Below are 17,158 nucleotides of genomic sequence, written 5' to 3' on the forward strand. Positions count from 1 at the left end.
ACCAAGGGAGCCGGTTTTCATCAAGAGGAAACAAACAGAACTGTCACACCGTAGCCTGGCCAGTCATGAAACTGGTTTTCAAAGCTTCTCTGATGCGCAGGGTGTGCAGCTGTGCTCTTCTAATCATCCTGGTGTCTGGCTGTGAGTAATCGGCCGCCAGGCAATTTGCCTCAACCTCCCATCGCGCCATAAACGTCTCCCCCTTACTCTCACGGATATCGTGGAGTACTCAGCAAACAGCAATAACAATGGGAATATTGGTTTCACTGAGGTCTAACCTAGTCAGTAAACTGCGCCAGCAAGCTTTTAAACATCCAAATGCACATTCTACCACCATTCTGCACTTGCTCAGCCTATATTTGAACTTCTCCTTATTACTGTCCAGGGTGCCTGTGTATGGCTTCATGAGCCATGGCATTAAGGGTAGGCTGGGTCCCCAAGGATAACTATAGGCATTTCAACACCCCTAACAGTAATTTTCTGGTCTGGGAAGTAAGTTCCTTCCTGCAGCTGTTCAAACAGACCAGAGTTCCTGAAGATGCGAGCGTCATGCACCTTTCCCGGCCATCCCACGTTGATGTCGGTGAAACATCCCTTGTGATCCACCAGTGCTTGCAGTACCATTGAAAAGTACCCCTTTTTGTGGTTTATGTACTGGCTGCCAAGGTGGTCCGGTCCTAAGATAGGGATATGCATTCCGTATGTTGCCCCACCACAGTTAGGGAACCCCATTGCAGCAAAGCCATCCACTATGACCTGCACATTTCCCAGAGTCACTATCCTTGATAGCAGCAGCTCAGTGATTGCATTGGTTACTTGGATCACAGCAGCCCCCACAGTAGATTTACCCACTCCAAATTGATTCCTGACTGACCGGTAACTGTCTGGTGTTGCAAGCTTCCAGAGGGCTGTCTCCACTTGCTTCTCAACTGTGAGGGCTGCTCTCATCTTGGTATTCTTGCGCTTCAGGGCAGGGGAAAGCAAGTCACAAAGCTCCATGAAAGTGCCCTTACACATGTGAAAGTTTCGCAGCCACTGGGAGTCATCCCAGACCCGCAATACTATGCGGTCCCACCACTCTGTGCTTGTTTCCTGGGCTCAGAATCGGCGTTCCATGGCATGAACCTGCCCCATTACAACCATGATGTCCAAATTGCCAGGGCCTGTGCTTTGAGAGAAGTCTGTGTCCGTGTCCTCATCATTCTCGTCACCACGCTGCTGTCGCCTCCTCGCCTGCTTTTGCAGGTTCTGCACATACTGCAGGATAATGCGCGAGGTGTTTACAGTGCTCACAACAGCAGCGGTGAGCTGAGCGGGCTCCTTGCTTGCCATGGTGTGGCGTCTGAAGGAGAGCAGGAAAGCAGAGTTGCAGTGGAATTGCATGACGACGGATGCCACGAGAATAGATATTTATGCAGAACGACGAGAGGATCTGCGAGGTGGATTCATGGCACCAGGAGAGCAGAGTTGCAGTGGAAGCAGTTGAGGACGACGGTTAGCACTGCATACATTTCCCGAGGAAGAACACACATACCCGGGAGCACATGACAGACAACATGGAGAAATTCGCTATTGAGACAATAGCAGAGGAGCAGAGTTGCAGTGGGAGCAGTGTATGATGACGGTTAGCAGTCCTACTGCACAGTCTGCTGACAGCAGCACCCAGGACACAACAGTGGTGGTGTCAGTGAGCTGAGCTGAGCCGGCTGAACGCTTGCCCTGGTATGGTGTCTGCGCAACAAAAAGGCTCGAAACAATTGTCTGCCGTTGCTTTCACGGAGGGATGGGTGACTGACGACATGTACCCAAAACCACCCGCGACAATGTTTTTGCCCCATCAGGTATTGGGAGTTCAACCCAGAATTCCAATGGATGGCAGAAACTGCGGGAACTGTGGGTTAGCTACCCACAATGCACCACTCCGTAAGTCGAAGCTAGCCACAAGTGAGGATGCACTCCACTGACTTAATTTGCTTAGTGTGGACTTACGCAATCGACTGTATAAAATCGATTTCTAAAACTGGACTTCTATAAAATTGACCTAATTTCGTAGTGTAGACATACCCTTAGTGCCTAAGAAGACCAATCCTCTCCAGAGTCTCCTGTCACACTCTAGAAAGCCTATCTGGGAGGACCAATGTAAACAGCCAAATTAAGAATGCCTGGGCATTCAGGTCCAATAAAATAGAGATAGGGGATGGCTGAATACAACAAATTCAGTGAGACACATCAAGAAATTTTTTATCACTGGTGTAAATTCAAGCTAATGTACGTTAGCTAATGGATTAATTTGCTCCATTAGTCTAAATTGGGGATGATGAGTTGCACACTATAAATGCCTACATACAAAGAAGGGCTAAAGATTTCATTATAGAGGTGGGAATAACAGACTGGTGGTTGCGTGAGGGGAGAATTTCAGTGGCCCAGAATCCCCTTTAGTGTAAATTCCCATTTCTGTATATCAAATGTTATCTTTACTCCTAAAATATAAAGTGCCTTTTTCAAGTTGACTTAAAATAAGTGGTCACTTGGGAACTTCCATCACCCTTCTGAAAATACCTTTTTTCATAAGCCTACACCATATAGCGCTTGAATTAACAACAAAACAAACAGAACTGAAACACTCAAGTTTGCAGACAGGACTGATGTTCACAAGCTAGCACTATAAAGATCTGTTGTTGCTCCACACTGTCTTCAGTAAACTGAAGCTTGGATTGGCAGTGTCTGTGCTTGCGTATGTGGTCTGTGGATGAAATGAAGATTGAAATCGCCAGGATTGTCAATGCAGAATGTGATACCAGCATTAGAGCTACTGAATTTTTCAGAAATGTTTAAAGGTAAAAAGTGGGTGCAAAGAAATCTTGTAAAGTGAATTTATCCCCACTGAAAAAGCTTGGGAACATAACTTCATCTAAAAGATTCTCTTAAGCCTCTGTCCTTGTAAGACAAGCCAAGAGAGAGAAGTGAAGGTGAGGGCTTCATGGCATACGTCATCTGTATCTTGCTCTCCAACCCAACTTTGAACATCTAGATTATATGATGTTTGCACGTCCAAAACTTAAAGTCAAGTCAATGGGAGTTTTGAGCATGGACTGTGTGGTCAGTCTGTAAGTGGGAAAAATCCATGGTTTTCTTGAGCTGTGGTTTTGTGACATTACAAAGGAATATTAAAGTGCTTCACTATTTTGAACTAGAGGACCTAAGCAACTAGCATTACTGTTTACTACTTACTGCTCTAAATCTTACATGAAAGACTTCAAACCTCATCCATCCTTGGTTGCAGCCACATTTTTGCCCTTGCTATGTCTATGCTGTGAAACTACTCTGCAGGACAGGGCTAAAACATGGCAGTTCCCATATAGTTAAGTCACATCTTGTGGGGCCAGTTGGAAAAATCCAAGGCTGTAGCACAGTATGGGAACTGAGACTTGAACTACAAGATTCAAATGTTCAGTGTTGAGAGCTGCAATATTATAATCAGGTCATACAGCACAGTAGCCTTCTACTGTAAATGGGACCAGGTCCAGAGCTGAAAGATGTGTGGTAGAAGGCTGTGTTTGGCGTGACTCCCTTTCCATCTTGTCTGTTCACATATTACTGTCATTTTTCTGTTGCTAAGACACCCACTTCAGATCACCCCTCCCCCACAATAGGCGTGACTTTTTGGTAATGACTGACTCAGTTGGGAGAGAGTTAGAAAAGAGGAAGGAAGCAGGAGCCTCTGTGAACAGCAGCAAAGTGCACAGAGCAGTAGCAGCCGCGTTAGTCAGCCCCAGTTTCCTCCCAGGCCATCAGTGACTAGAGCTGGGTAACAGATTTGACTTCCAAGAGCCTCACTCGCACCACTGCTGCAGTACGCTGCTCACATTCAGTGGCTTTGCTGGGGGCTGGCATCCTCTGGGACCTGGAGGACACACATGCAATGGCGCCCTGGCACAAGACTGAGAAGGAGAGGAGTGGCGTGGGTATGTAACATAGCAGACTGCCATTTGGGTTTTGCCCGCTCTCAGTTTTCAAGCAGGATGTGGGCAGGTATTTGCTGCAGTGCAATGAACTCCCTTCCCTACCATGTTCCTGCAGTACCTTGTGAAAAAAACAGAAATTCTGTGTTAACACAAACCCAAAGGGGAGCTTGCAGGGAAAACTTTGTGTTGCCTACTTGAGATTTTTTTCACCTCACTCTTTGCCACTGCTGGGAGAATCAGGCTGCCACTCTAGAAATGGTAGGGAAATGCTACATCTTCAAAGTGACTACAGCCAGGGTTTTCAGGGTGTCAGCATGCAGTAAGACAAGGAACTATTTAGGGTGCTGCTTGAGGAACAACAGGGAGTTGAAATGGGAAAACGGACTTCCATGTCAGGAAAAGTAATGCATGTGTTTATTGGGGAAGGAGGTGAACCCCTCTAGTACCACTGAGAGTGGTACTAGAAAAGGGGCTAATAAATAAGAATGAAGTTCTTCTGTTGGCTGGAGGGATGACCTCTTCCATCTCTGGTTTCTCTGATTAAATAGAGACTGGCGTTCTTCCTGGCGGTAATAGGAATTTTGTAAGTGCTAAATTAAACTGAAGAAAACCACAATAATCAAAGTTGGAACAGAAGCACTCAAAATTTGTCCCTTGAGCACCTTCCACTAATTAGTAACAAAATATTTCTCTCGCTCCCTTGGGCAGACCGCTATTGATAGCAAGGAACCTTAAGTCACTGTTAAAATACACATTGATGTGTACTTATATATGCAGCACCATAAGGATTTTTTAAAATTAAAAAAAAGACAAACCCAGGAGAGAACAGAGTACTTCGCAGTACACATCATAGGGGCTGATAGTTACATGGAGTAAAATGATTACTTTCCTGGAGGAAATAATAAAAGCAAAATAATTTCTCCTTGTTTAATTTCCATGCACAGAAGTGGTAAAATTGTGAAATCTAAGTATTCTGTACTGGTGGTAATTTCCATTGCAAAACCAAAGGGCTAAGATACTTGATTTTCTGTTTCGGTCGTGAGGGGGTGGGGACAGAAAGCAGAAACATGTAACTTTAATTTTGAACTTCTGTGTTCTGGCAAGCTGATCATCTGCCCTGTAACAGCTGGATTTGTGTAGGATGTTGTGTCTTAATGTCCATATGTTGGTAATCAGAGTGTACTGCTTGGGTGAGCTAGAACATAGAATTTAAATCACTTATGTATGAGAAAACAATTTAAGTGCTCAGTCTGTGTTAAGCTTTTTTGTAGACAACACTGATTCTGGGCGTGCTCATTTTTTTCTGTGTAATGCTAGTCAGAGTAAATAAAGGCTAATAATTAATAGATTCTTATAAGGATGGAAAAGACTACTAGATCATCTAGTTTAACTGCCTGTGGCCATTGCATTTTACCCACGTACCCTTACATTGATGCCAACAACTTGTGTTTGACTGAAGCATATCTTTCAGAAAGGCACCCAGTCTTGATCTAAAGAAATCAAGAGATGGAGAAGCCACTCCTTACCTTAGTGGCTTATTCCAAAGGTTAATGACATTCACAGTTAAAAATGTGTGCCTTGTTTCTAATTTGAATTTGTCTGGCTTCAGCTTCCATTCATGTGGTCACTGAACACGCATTATGGTTTTAAGTGTCGCATGTGACTGCAAGAATCTTTATAATATTTGCTAGCTGTACCATAGCAGCGATTTGAATGCCACAAGCACTGTTCATTATCTGAAATAACATATCCTTTTTAGTACATAAAATAAACAATGCTTTCTTCAGCAAAGATTTCTGGTTCAATTAATATATTAGTCTGTATAAAAGCTGTATCCTTACTGAACTGATTTATCCACAAATATAACTGCACACAAAATCAATTTTTTTTCAGTATTATCAGTAGGAAGGGTTTCTAATGTTAGTCAGTCTACAGTTGCTCCAAGACGGTTGCTCGGGTTTGTGGTCTGAATATTTAGCCGTGTAACTTTTTGCATAATGAATTAGAATCCCTAGCAACTTACCATCATGAACACTTTATATTGTTTTAGCATCTTAAACGCATTAGCTGAAGTTTCCTTTAGAAAATAACCAAGTCAAGTGACATTTTAAAGAAAAGTACTTTGATAAGGCTAAAAAGTATGTAATTAGTTGTTGTTGTTGAAATTATTCAGTTGAATTTTTTCTACTTTTAGTACAAGAATAAAATCTTAAGTGTCAACTTGACAAAATGAATGTCTACGCAATTAAATTACAGGTGATACAATAATAGGGTGGTAGCTTTCCTTTAGTTCTGTCTTGTATCAACCCAAATAACTAGGGTTGTCTCTGAAAATGACAGAAAATCCTTTATTGCCTAAAATGAAACTTAACACCTGTTAAGTATCACCTTTTTTGAGATAAAGTTGTTGGCTCCTCCTTAAACCTGTTATCTGGGCTCATGACAGGGCTTGGAATTGAAGAAGCACATTAGAGAGGTGAATGATGGAGTTATGGCTGCTTATACTGCTAATCATGTTTGCAATACTCATGAGTCACCTAATTAAAGTCAATGGGATTATTTGCATTGCATGCAAGGTATTCCACAACTTGGCCTGCTATAGGGACCAAATGAGTAAACTGCAATCTTGAGAGTGGGGTGGTGAAGGATGAGTGGGGGGAACACAGTACAGCTGAGAGAAAATTAGTTGATTACTTCTACATATAGTGCACATCAGGGCAGTAACACACAACTTCAGTAGAACAGGGTGAAGATAATGGAAGAATTTTTCGACAAGATGTAGCTATTTCATACTTGCAAGTTTATCTCCAATTCATTTCCTGCTGCAAATTAAGGATACAGTGCGCCAGTTATCATTTGAACTACATCCCAGATTAGTTCAAAGAAACATATTGTTGCAGTTTGACTAAGACAAATTGAGAATGAGGTACGGGAAGGTGAGAATGGCACAGACCACTACCTGCTTATTTAAAGTATGTGAAGGTACTTCACTGGCATTTGGGAGCAGAGGATAAGTGTACTGTACATATAGTTGTTTAAATAAGGCAGACAAGTGCTTTATAGAGTGGTGAAACAGCTGCTGTATTGCAACTTTTCCCTAATGATAATTTGCAAAGACTTGATTTGTTTATTTGTGCACCCGGAGGCATAAATAATCTTATCAGGAATAGCATAATAGAACATTGCATAAACACTATGCAGCATTGGCTATGCATGATTTTCTGTGGGTCAAATTGCATTAAACCCATTCTTATAGAAATATTTCATCAAGCTTTATGGCCCTGGTTTTAATCCAATGTAACCTACCAGGCAATCAACTAGCAGAATGCTATAGAGCAGTATTATGTCCAACCTTAAAGAGATGAAAACATCTGCTTTGAAACATGGTGTGTGTATATTTGGTATGACTAAGGGGAGGTAGTGTAATATTTGCCGATTAGCTTATTCACTAATTGGGGAGAATATTGAAATACTGAAATGTCATGCAATAGCATTAACTATATTGTGGTTACCATCTTAATAAGTGACCATTGCACTGCCATGATAATGAGTTGGTCTTAGGCCTCTCATCTGTACATCTCAGAATACCCTACAAAGCATGGCAAGTATGAATAAGCTAGTTTTCCAGATGGGAAAACTGAGGCACAGAAATGAAGTGACTAGTCTTAACACAACAGGTGAATGGGAGATCTGGGAATGTAATCCAGGTGCTCTCCCAGTCTAGTGAGCCCTGCCACTTTGTGTTCTGAGTATATAGTATGCTTTTTCATTAAAATGCTTTATCAATGAAAGATTTTTTTATAATATGGATGGAAAATAGCTTGCTATCATAAAACTGGGTATTTGGATTATATCTTATTTCACAAACTGGACAGGGAAAGACACGATCAGCATTCGTATAAGATGTCCCAAGAATACTAAATACCAGCAGTATAAGCACTCAAAAGCATGCCCCTTGTTTTTGGATAAGATGTCTATCATCTATGTGAAGCAGGTAGAACTTACTTCCCTCTAAAGATGCTACTGGGTAGTGGGTTTCAGTAAAGGCTTTCCTGGTTAATGGACAACTGAAGACCCATAGAAGTTCTGCTAAACTAGGCTTTATGGTGGGTATAGTGAAAGTAGCAGCACCTCTTACTCTCCTCCATAGCTAAGGTTTATGGAGGCTTTTAAGAATTCTTTCCTTCCATCTGTTTTAGCTCACAACTTGCCTGAGCTCACATGGTTCACCCCTGCTGCTAACCTGCTTTCTTCCCCTTCCCTCCTCCTTGATCTGTCACATACTGTTAAACCAAAGAGATGCGAGACTCCTAGAAACCAAGGTGGCAGTGTCTTTCAAATGAGACTAAGTAAGTAGCAGAGATGAGTCAGTGAGGGGCAGTGTTTCATTTAATCCTACTTTTTAGCTTCTTGTTAAGGTACTCTAAGGATGTTTTAGAATTGAAATGGGTTTGGCCTTTTGAAGGAGGAATTTACAGGGAAACAGGGTGGATTCTGACTTACACCTGTAAAAGATGGACTGATTAGGAATTGAGAGATGGGGAGGTAATTGTCATGTTCTCTAACCAGACATCCGTTCTGGAGGTAAGATCCAAGATATGACCAGACACTGTGTGTCCTGAGGTGGAAAGAGTAGATAAGAGATTTGAGGCCATTGAGACAAAAGCGGTGTTAGTATAAACCAGGGGTCGGCAACGTTCGGCACGCGGCTCGCCCGGGTAAGCTGATCGTGGCCCCCACTGGCCGCGGTTCGCCTTCCTGGGCCAATGGGGGCGGCGGGAAGCCGCGGCCAGCACATCCCTCGGCCCGCGCCGCTTCCCACCGCCCCCATTGGCCCGAGACGGCGAACCACCATGAGTGGGGGGCCGCGATTGGCCGAACCTGCCGTGTCAGCAGGTAAATAAACTGGCCCGGCCTGCTAGGGTGCTTACCCTGGCGAGCCAAGTGCCGAATGTTGCCGACTCCTGGTATAAACTATGAAGTTTCCCAGGGTGACTGCATCCCATTCCATTTATCTTTGAAACCTTTCTGTCTGGAGGCCTATAGATAAGGGTGATGCCCATACTGGCTTTGCCTTTGAACTCTTATTGAGGGGATTTCCTCAAATGACTTTCCATTGATCCTGCAGAACCTCTCTGAGGCTGGAAGGGAATAGAATGGAAACTACGTATCTGGTTTTGTCCATTCTGGCATGGTAATGTTGCGGTCAGCCTTGAGAAAAGAAGGTTGTGGTGTCATCCAGCAAGGTTTAAGTAATGTGCAACTCAGAGTGAGGTTCTTGGTAAAGAGAGGAGTAGAGGGTTTCATGTTTTGTTCTGTTTCTTTACTCAGCACATTCCAGATACGTTGGTGTGTGCTGTTGTTCTGAACCTGTGAGGTGGCTGTGATTTTATTGCACGCAGTGCTTAACTTTTGCCAGGGCTTAGCCCTGGTATCTCTAGGCGTAGCAGTTCATAGCCCTGGCACCTCTGGGCTTGCCATGTCAGTTATAAAAGTAAAATAATTGCTTGAGCCCCAGCAGCTCTTTCATTACAAATTAATCACTGATTGTAGGTAGCTAGTGACATACTTTTCATACATAGGTTTGTCCTATTTGTGTGAAGTGTTAGATAAGACTAGGACAGCAAAGAAAATGTGGCAGACTGTTCCTCTCTCCCCCCCCCCCTTTTTCTTTCTTTGGTGGCAGTTGGCTAGAAGTGCAACCCTGGGAAGGGGGGTTGACCTTATGAGCTATTCCCCAGAATGATTGGGAGAAGGTGCCACCTTAGCGGTGAGTGGAACACCCCGTCACACAGTGCTTGAGAGAGGGGCTGGTGGTCAATCTTGTTAACATTTATGCCCCGAAATCAGGCCCGGAAAGGCTGCACTTTTTTCACCAGGCATCCGCCTTCCTCAGCTCCTTGGATCCTCACGAGTGCCTGGTCCTGGGCGGGGATTTTACCACCACCCTTGAGGAGTGGGACTGCTCGGGGACCGAGCAGTGTCCGGCTGCCATGGACGTCGTCCAGGAGATTGTCAACCATCACTCCCTGGTGGACGTCTGGCGCGACCACCATCCGGACGACATGTCGACATTCACCTTTGTCCAGGTGGAGGCCCATCGGTCGCATCACTCCTGGTTGGACCGCATTTACTTATCACACTGTCACCTTTCATGGGCACACTCCTCCATCATCTGGCTGGCCCCGTTCTTGGATCACCATCTGGCGTCCGTGATGGTTTCTCTCAGCAAGGAGAGACCAGGGCTGGCCTATTGCCACTTTAATAACAGCTTGTTGGAGGATGTGAGGTTCGTGGTGTCTTTGTTTGATCCCGCATCCACCTCTTTCGGGAGATGGACCATGGCTCCCACTTCTTCTATGTCCTGGAGAAAAAGAGTGGGGCTAAGAAGCATGTCACCTGCCTTCTGGCAGAGGAAGGCACCCCTCTCACAGATCCAGAGGAGATGCACGGGATGGCCAGGACCTTCTACATGAGCCTTTTCTCCCTGGATCCAACCGATCCCGATGCTTGCAGAGTGCTCTGGGACGGACTCCCAATGGTCAGCGCAGGCAATCGAGACCGGCTAGAGCTGCCTCTCACTGTGGCTGAGCTCTTGGAAGCCCTCCGCCACATGCCCATGAATAAATCCCCAGGCATGGACCAGCTGACCGTGGAGTTCTACCACGTGTTCTGGGACATCCTCGGCCCGGACACTGTCACTGTCTGGGCCGAGTCCTTGGAGTGCAGGGTCCTCCCCCTGTCGTGCAGGTGAGCCATGCTCGCCTTGCTTCCAAAGAAGGGGAACCCCCGTGACCTTCAGAATTGGCGTCCCATCTTGCTCCTCAGTACAGACTACAAAGTCATAGTGAAGGCCATCTCGCTGTGGCTGGGGTCTGTGCTGGCAGATGTGGTCTACCCCTATGAGACCTACATGGTCCCGGGCTGTACCATCTTTGATAATCTGTACTTGGTCTGGGATCTCTTGGAGATCAGGTGTATGGATGGTCTGTTGTTCGCCCTTCTGTCCCTGGATCAGGAGAAGACGTTCGACCAGGAGGACCATAGGTATCTCTTGGGCACTCTGCGGGCATTCGGCTTTGGAACCCAGTTTGTGGGTTTTTTCTGGGTGCTGTATGCCTCCACAGAGTGTCTGGTCCTATTTCTGATCCTCCATCCACTCACGCATCCAGGCAGAGTTCCTCTGGGTGGCGTCCACTGGCTCCCTTGACACTTTCGAGGAGCAGTGGGCACTGTCTGGGGTTCTCTGCTTGGTGTCCCCGTCAGGTTCCCTTTGTTTAGCCCTGACACCTCACTCCTGTCCCTGTTGTATCTTTAGTTGTCCCCCATAATTAATTGAGATCCCGGACTTTGTGGATCCTCCCCTTAGGCTGGGGGAGGTCCTTTAGCAGTGGGCGGGCTTCTGACCACCCAATTCCAGCATCCCAACAGGACGCAGTGCTTGAGAGATATCAGCACCTAGGTGAAGAGTAGCTGGCTGAGGGTATAAATCCAGAAGGAGATGAAGATAATAGTAGGAAGGGAAGTGCTTTATTGCCATATCACTTTCTTCCAGTGAGTGCATCTGCCTTGAGTCAATGTGGTCTTCAGCCTTGGAGTTATTCTGGACTTGGGGGGGGGATACCAAAAAAGCTAGGAAACTGCACCCCCATCACGCTAAATTTGGACACGAGCACAGTGAATCATGACTGTATAATCTCCAGGGGTGGTTACTGTAAATTCAAATGAAAATGCCAACTGTGTGCTCCTTTGAAAAGTGACAACATAAAATCTCCCCTTTCTTACTCAGCAGATCTGATCCTGGTGAGCAGTCAGTCACATCAGCTGATATCCATGACTATTGCAGTTGCTGCAAACCTCAGTCAGTTCTTGGAGACAACTATACGTTAATTTGGTTTGTGCATCATCAGCTGAATTGCTAAGTAAATCCAAATCTGCAGGACCCACTATGATATCTTCATATACTGCTCCCCACTGCACCCGTGCAACTACACTGATTACGATTGCCCAAGGGACAGTGAAAACATGATTGAGAACCATAGGATTGTGTGAGCGTAGTTGTCAGCAGCTGGCTTGCACAACCTTTGGTGGGTGGTAGTGTGTGAGCTGAAATGACTTTTGAAATCCTGTATTGAGATGGCACCCTGGGAAAGGCATATTTTTACTTATGTTTCTATATTTAAGGTACTTGTATGGCCTTCATCACCATAGCAACTGAATGCCTCACAATCTTTAATATATTTATCCTCACAGCATTCCTGTGAGGCAGGGAAGTACTATTTCCATGTTACCAGTGGGGAAATGAGAGATTTAAGAGAATTGCCCAAGGTCACCCAGGAAACCTGTAGCACAGCAGAGAATTGTATCCATGTCCCTTTGAGTCTTATGCTGGCAACCACTGCACCATCCTGCCTCAATGAGGTACAATAAATAGGAAAACCCACAATGCCACCTCCACCAAATCACAGTAGAATCCTGCTTGTGAGGAGCTCCAGTTGGTTCAGCGTGCAGCAGCTGTTACATGAGCAACAGAGCTTAAAACCTCAGTAGACAAAACAGATGTGGGGTGGGGGGAAGGAGTAGAACACACAAGTGGTGTGAACAATGGGATGGCAGCAAAGGTCATGTTGGATTCCCACCTTTTTTTTTGTATGGTTTTGGTAGGTTTAGTTAGAGGGATGAAGGGAGAGGGATGTCGATGGGGTGAGGTTACGGGGGCCAGGAAAGCAGTGAAGACGGTAAGAGGAGTGATGCTGAGGTGATTGAGGTGAAGAGACAGAGGAAGGGGGAGGGGAGGGCTGGAGCAAACAGCCAGTCAGCACAGGGCAGAGACAGTCCAGTAAAAACTAGAAAGTTCTCCAAAGGACCAGAGGTGGCTGCTTCTGCCCCTAGCTGCTGGAGTCTCTGGCTGGCTCCTCTGCTGCTTTCTCCCAAGGCTACATAGTGGGGGAGGAGGGGACGCCACTTGGGTCCTAGCGCTCCCAAAGTGTGTGTGTGTATCATTCCTTCTACAATTCTGGGTCCAGATGGTGCTGGGAGGAGGGGTGGATATGTCTGAGAGCCATTCCCTTTGTCCCACCCCCACCCAACATTCCGTGCTGTGGTTGCTTCTGCCCCCTCTCCCCCCGAATCTCCACCTGGCTTCTCTCTACAGAGTTGCACCCTCTGCAGCTGGGAAAGGGGAGAGGAGACACCACCTAGTCCTAGCATCCCTGCGGTACATGCGCCTTCTCTGCACAGTTTTGGGTACATGACTGACAGTTCGTACGCATGGATCAGTGCAACAAGAACAAAACTTGTGAGTGCAGGAGATGGAGCTGTACTGATGTCAGGACCGTGCCTGTGAAAGTAGCCTCTCTAAAACGAGACTAACAATGAATCTGTCTTTAAGTGAAATGTAAAACTCATGACTTCTAACATATCCTTTCCACGATAGTGGCTAGTAATAAAAGTTAACAAACCACCAGCATGGGGTACAGAAACAGGGATCTTTTTGACATATTGTAGAATGTTGGTTTATTTAAAATGAGTTGTGTAGTCACCAGAGGGAGTCACAGCATCAGGGGGGTTTCCAACATGATGCAGGCACTCAGGGTCTGCATGCTCAGTCTGCAAGAGTCATGTAACTAATAGGGTTGTGATTTAAATCTTATATCTCTGGTCTCACTCTGGGTTCTTGAAGTAAAGAGGCTGCAGTGTACTCACAGGGAAGGTCCTCTCAGCTGCCTGACTGGATTAGAAAGCATGACAGTTGTACAATTGCTAAAAGGCAAAGGCCGTGCAGTGGGATAAATAGCAGCTGTAGGAAGTGATCTTGGAACACTGATTATATTGGAATGTGACAGGGTAGCTAGTCCTGGTAAATAGAACTGGGCCCATGGTCCCTGTGTCAGAGCTGGTGAGCCCAGTCCAGCCAATTAAGAGGATGGGACACACCTGGGTCTAAAAAGGTCTGCTAGGGGCTATGCACAGGAAGAGAGTGTTTGGGAGAGGTTGTGCTAGGAGAAGGAAAGCCACAATGGACTGTATCAATGGGCTTGGTGCTCAGGGAGGCAGCCTTGGGGTCACTGCTCCAAGAAATAAGCCAAACTAACTAGAACTGGGATACTGACAGGAGCAGGGTGCCCGAGACTCCTGGGTGGGGTGAGCCTGAGAGCAAAGAGTGAGTGTGAAAGATAACTGCATTCTTTCTACTTGAACTTCTGTAGCATGTTAACCTTATTACAGTATGACTATGCTTAGCTGTTCTGTACTGTTGCTCTGTATTATTTAACAGCAGTTGAATTTTGTCCCCGATTGGAGTGCTTTTATAGCTTTAGTTTCTAATTTATGAAATTTTAGAATGAAAGAAGGTGCAGAATGATTAGAAGGTGTATAATATGTACTCAATTATGATATCAATGGTACAAGTCATGTGAGAATTGTTCAGAATATATTTGGGTTAGACCAATAATCAGAGGGGAATCATTCGTTATAGAATAGAATCTAAATTTTCTTCAGAAGTTGAGTATCTAGACCAGAGAGATAGAAAAGGCATTCATATGTCAAAGCAATTTTGTGTCTTTTATCATATTTATTATTGACTGCTCCAGTTCTTTGCTACAATTCCTTAGATGGAACATCTCTGGAGAAGTTTGATTAACTTCACTGTGTATCTTAAAGCACAGTGCAGCACAATTCTGGGAATAAGGATTAATAGCTAACTTGTTCCCTTAGATGGCTTGGTGGCTGCTATTTCAAACAAAAACATATTGTAGCATTATTACACAAGGCACATATAAAGTATTTCTCATTTTTGAGAGTGTGGTGATAGATAATTAAACTTTAAAAATAAGCAGTTTCTTAAAGGGAGCTATAGATGTATTTCCCTCCATTGTCAAATGAAAAGTTCTATTACAGAAATGAAGAGGCAAAATACGCCACTAAAATACAACTGATATTTTTCCATCCAAGTATTATTATTTCATGGTAGATCAATTTTTTCAGTTTAGCCGTACAATTTCACTTCATATCCTTGTAATAAATGGACTGGTGTTCTTTTAAACTATATAGTGGCATTGCACAGCTGTTGAACTTGTACACCAAAAGGTTATCAACATTTGTATGGTATTAAAGTATTTTGAGATATTCAGTGCTGTGTATAACCTTTGTTTTATTGTACTGAGGCTTGTTCTATGATCAGTTAATTGCTCAGTTCCACGTGGTGTCTGGACTCTAGACTGTCATGGCAAGACAGGATTGAAAATTTTTGTAGGAAATAACATTTTTATAGTGAACCTACTTCAATCTCATTGCCAATATGCAGCCATGGAAAATCTTGCTGTTGTAATCTAGTTAGAAAAAAAGGAAGCTTTTCACTGTTGAGGTGTTGGGAAGAGGCTCATTGACCTTAGGAAAGGTGGAATTTTTTCCTTAACTTCTGTTGCTCCCTCTTTCCTCCCATTGCTTTCCCTGAGCCTTCTCAGCCACGATTCCTGCTTTAAAAAGAGTCTAATACTGAAGCCTTTGGATAGTAGTGAGCTATCAAGTAAAGGTCTAGGCATAGTTACCCCAAGGAAGACTTGGCTCAAGAACTTCCATTCTGTTTCCACTCTGGACTTCAAGCTCTTAATGTATTGTGGATAGGAAAATAATTAGAGTAATTATTATTAGCATCTTTATAGTCACTTGTATTAAGAAGCCCAAAATATCTATTTTTGTTTAGGAATGAGAGAAAATCAGTTCTGAGTCTGTTCACCTGAACTCCCAAGAGTTGTTTATGGTTCTAGGACCCAATGTTGTACACAGCGTGTCTAGCAGGAAAGACACCTTGACACTTAACCTGGTTCTTGAGGGAAAGGACAGACTTGATAGATCCTAGATTTCTTAAATAATATTAAAGTCACCTCCTTTTACTCCCAATAACTCCTTAAAATTCTTCTCTGCAATGATGCCTACAAAACATTCAGCACTGGTTAAGCAGCTGGTTTGCTATAACTATGGTATTTCATACCAACCAGTGTCATTTCATTATTTACTTGTAATTCCACAACCTGCGCCTCCTGCTAACTAACTATAATCTTGCACTGAAATAGTAAGCCGGAGTCACTGTCTATTTGCTTTTATACACAATGGGTCCTTGGCCTCTAGATACTACTAGGGTTGCCAACTTTCTACTTGCACAAAACCGAACACCCTTGCCCACCCCTTCTATGAGGCCCCAGCCCCGCTCACTCCACCCCCACCTCCTGTTGCTCGTTCTCCCCACCCTCACTAATTTTCACCAGTCTGGCTTCAGGCGGTTGGGGTGCAGGGGTGGGGGTGAGGCTCCAACTGGGGGGCGGGCTCCAGGGTGGGGCCAGAAATGAGGGGTTCAGAGTGCGGGAGGGGGCTCCAGGCCAAGGCAGTGGGTTGGGATGTGAGAGGGGGTAAGAGCTCTGGCTGCGGGTGTAAGCTCTGGGACGGGATGAGGGAATTGGGGTGCAGGACGGGAGTCTGGGCTGGGGGGTGGAGCTGAGGGGTTCAGAGTATGGGAGGGGGCTCTGGGCTGACGCATGGGTGGGATGTGGGAGGAGGTATGGGTTCTGAGGTGGGACTGCAGGTTCTGAGGTGGGGCCAGTAATGAGGGGTTCAGGGTGTAGGAGGGGGCTCTGGGCTGGGGTAGGGGGTTGGAGTGCAGAAGGGTGTGCAGACATTGGGATGGGGCTGGGGCTGAGGGTTTGGGGTACAGGAGGGTAGTCTGGGCTGGGACCGAGGGGTTTGGAGGGTGGGAGGGGAATCCGGGCTGGGGCAGGGGGTTGGGGCATGTGGGAGAAGGTGAGGACTCTGGCTGGAGGTGCAGGCTCTGGGGTGGGGCTGGGGATGAGAGGTTTGGGGTGCAGGAGGGGGATCGGGGTTGGGGCCAGGGAGGGGGTCAGGGGTGCAGGCTCTGAGCAGCACTTACATCAAGCAGCTCTCGGAAGCAGCTGGCATGTGCCCCCTCTGGACCCTACGTGGAGGCACAGCCAGGCGGCTCTGCAGGCTGCTCTTTCCCCAAGCGCTGCCCCCACAGCTCCCAGGCAATGGGAGCTGTGAGGGCAGTGATTGGGGTGGGGGCAATGTGCGGAGCCCCCAACTGCCCCTACTCATAGGAGCCCGAGGGCGGACATGCCAGCTGCTTCCTGGGAGGCACACAGCATGGAGGCTAGCAGGGAGCCTGCCAGCCCCACTGCATG

At 45.6% G+C, this 17,158-nt stretch overlaps 1 protein-coding gene across 2 annotated transcripts in view; it reads left to right on the plus strand.

The window, feature by feature from the left end:
* Positions 1-3,749: 3,749 nt before the first annotated feature.
* DOCK2 (dedicator of cytokinesis 2) overlaps positions 3,750-17,158 on the plus strand; it is a 494,284-nt gene continuing 480,875 nt past the window's right edge. For both annotated transcript variants that reach the window (XM_034779264.1, XM_034779265.1), the window contains exon 1: positions 3,750-3,965. In XM_034779264.1, the coding sequence (XP_034635155.1) occupies positions 3,923-3,965 (43 nt within the window). In that variant the 5' untranslated portion in view covers positions 3,750-3,922. The remainder of the gene's footprint in view (positions 3,966-17,158) is intronic.

The sequence above is a fragment of the Trachemys scripta genome, chromosome 8 (assembly GCF_013100865.1).
Source record: "Trachemys scripta elegans isolate TJP31775 chromosome 8, CAS_Tse_1.0, whole genome shotgun sequence".
NCBI classification, from domain to species: Eukaryota; Metazoa; Chordata; order Testudines; family Emydidae; genus Trachemys; species Trachemys scripta.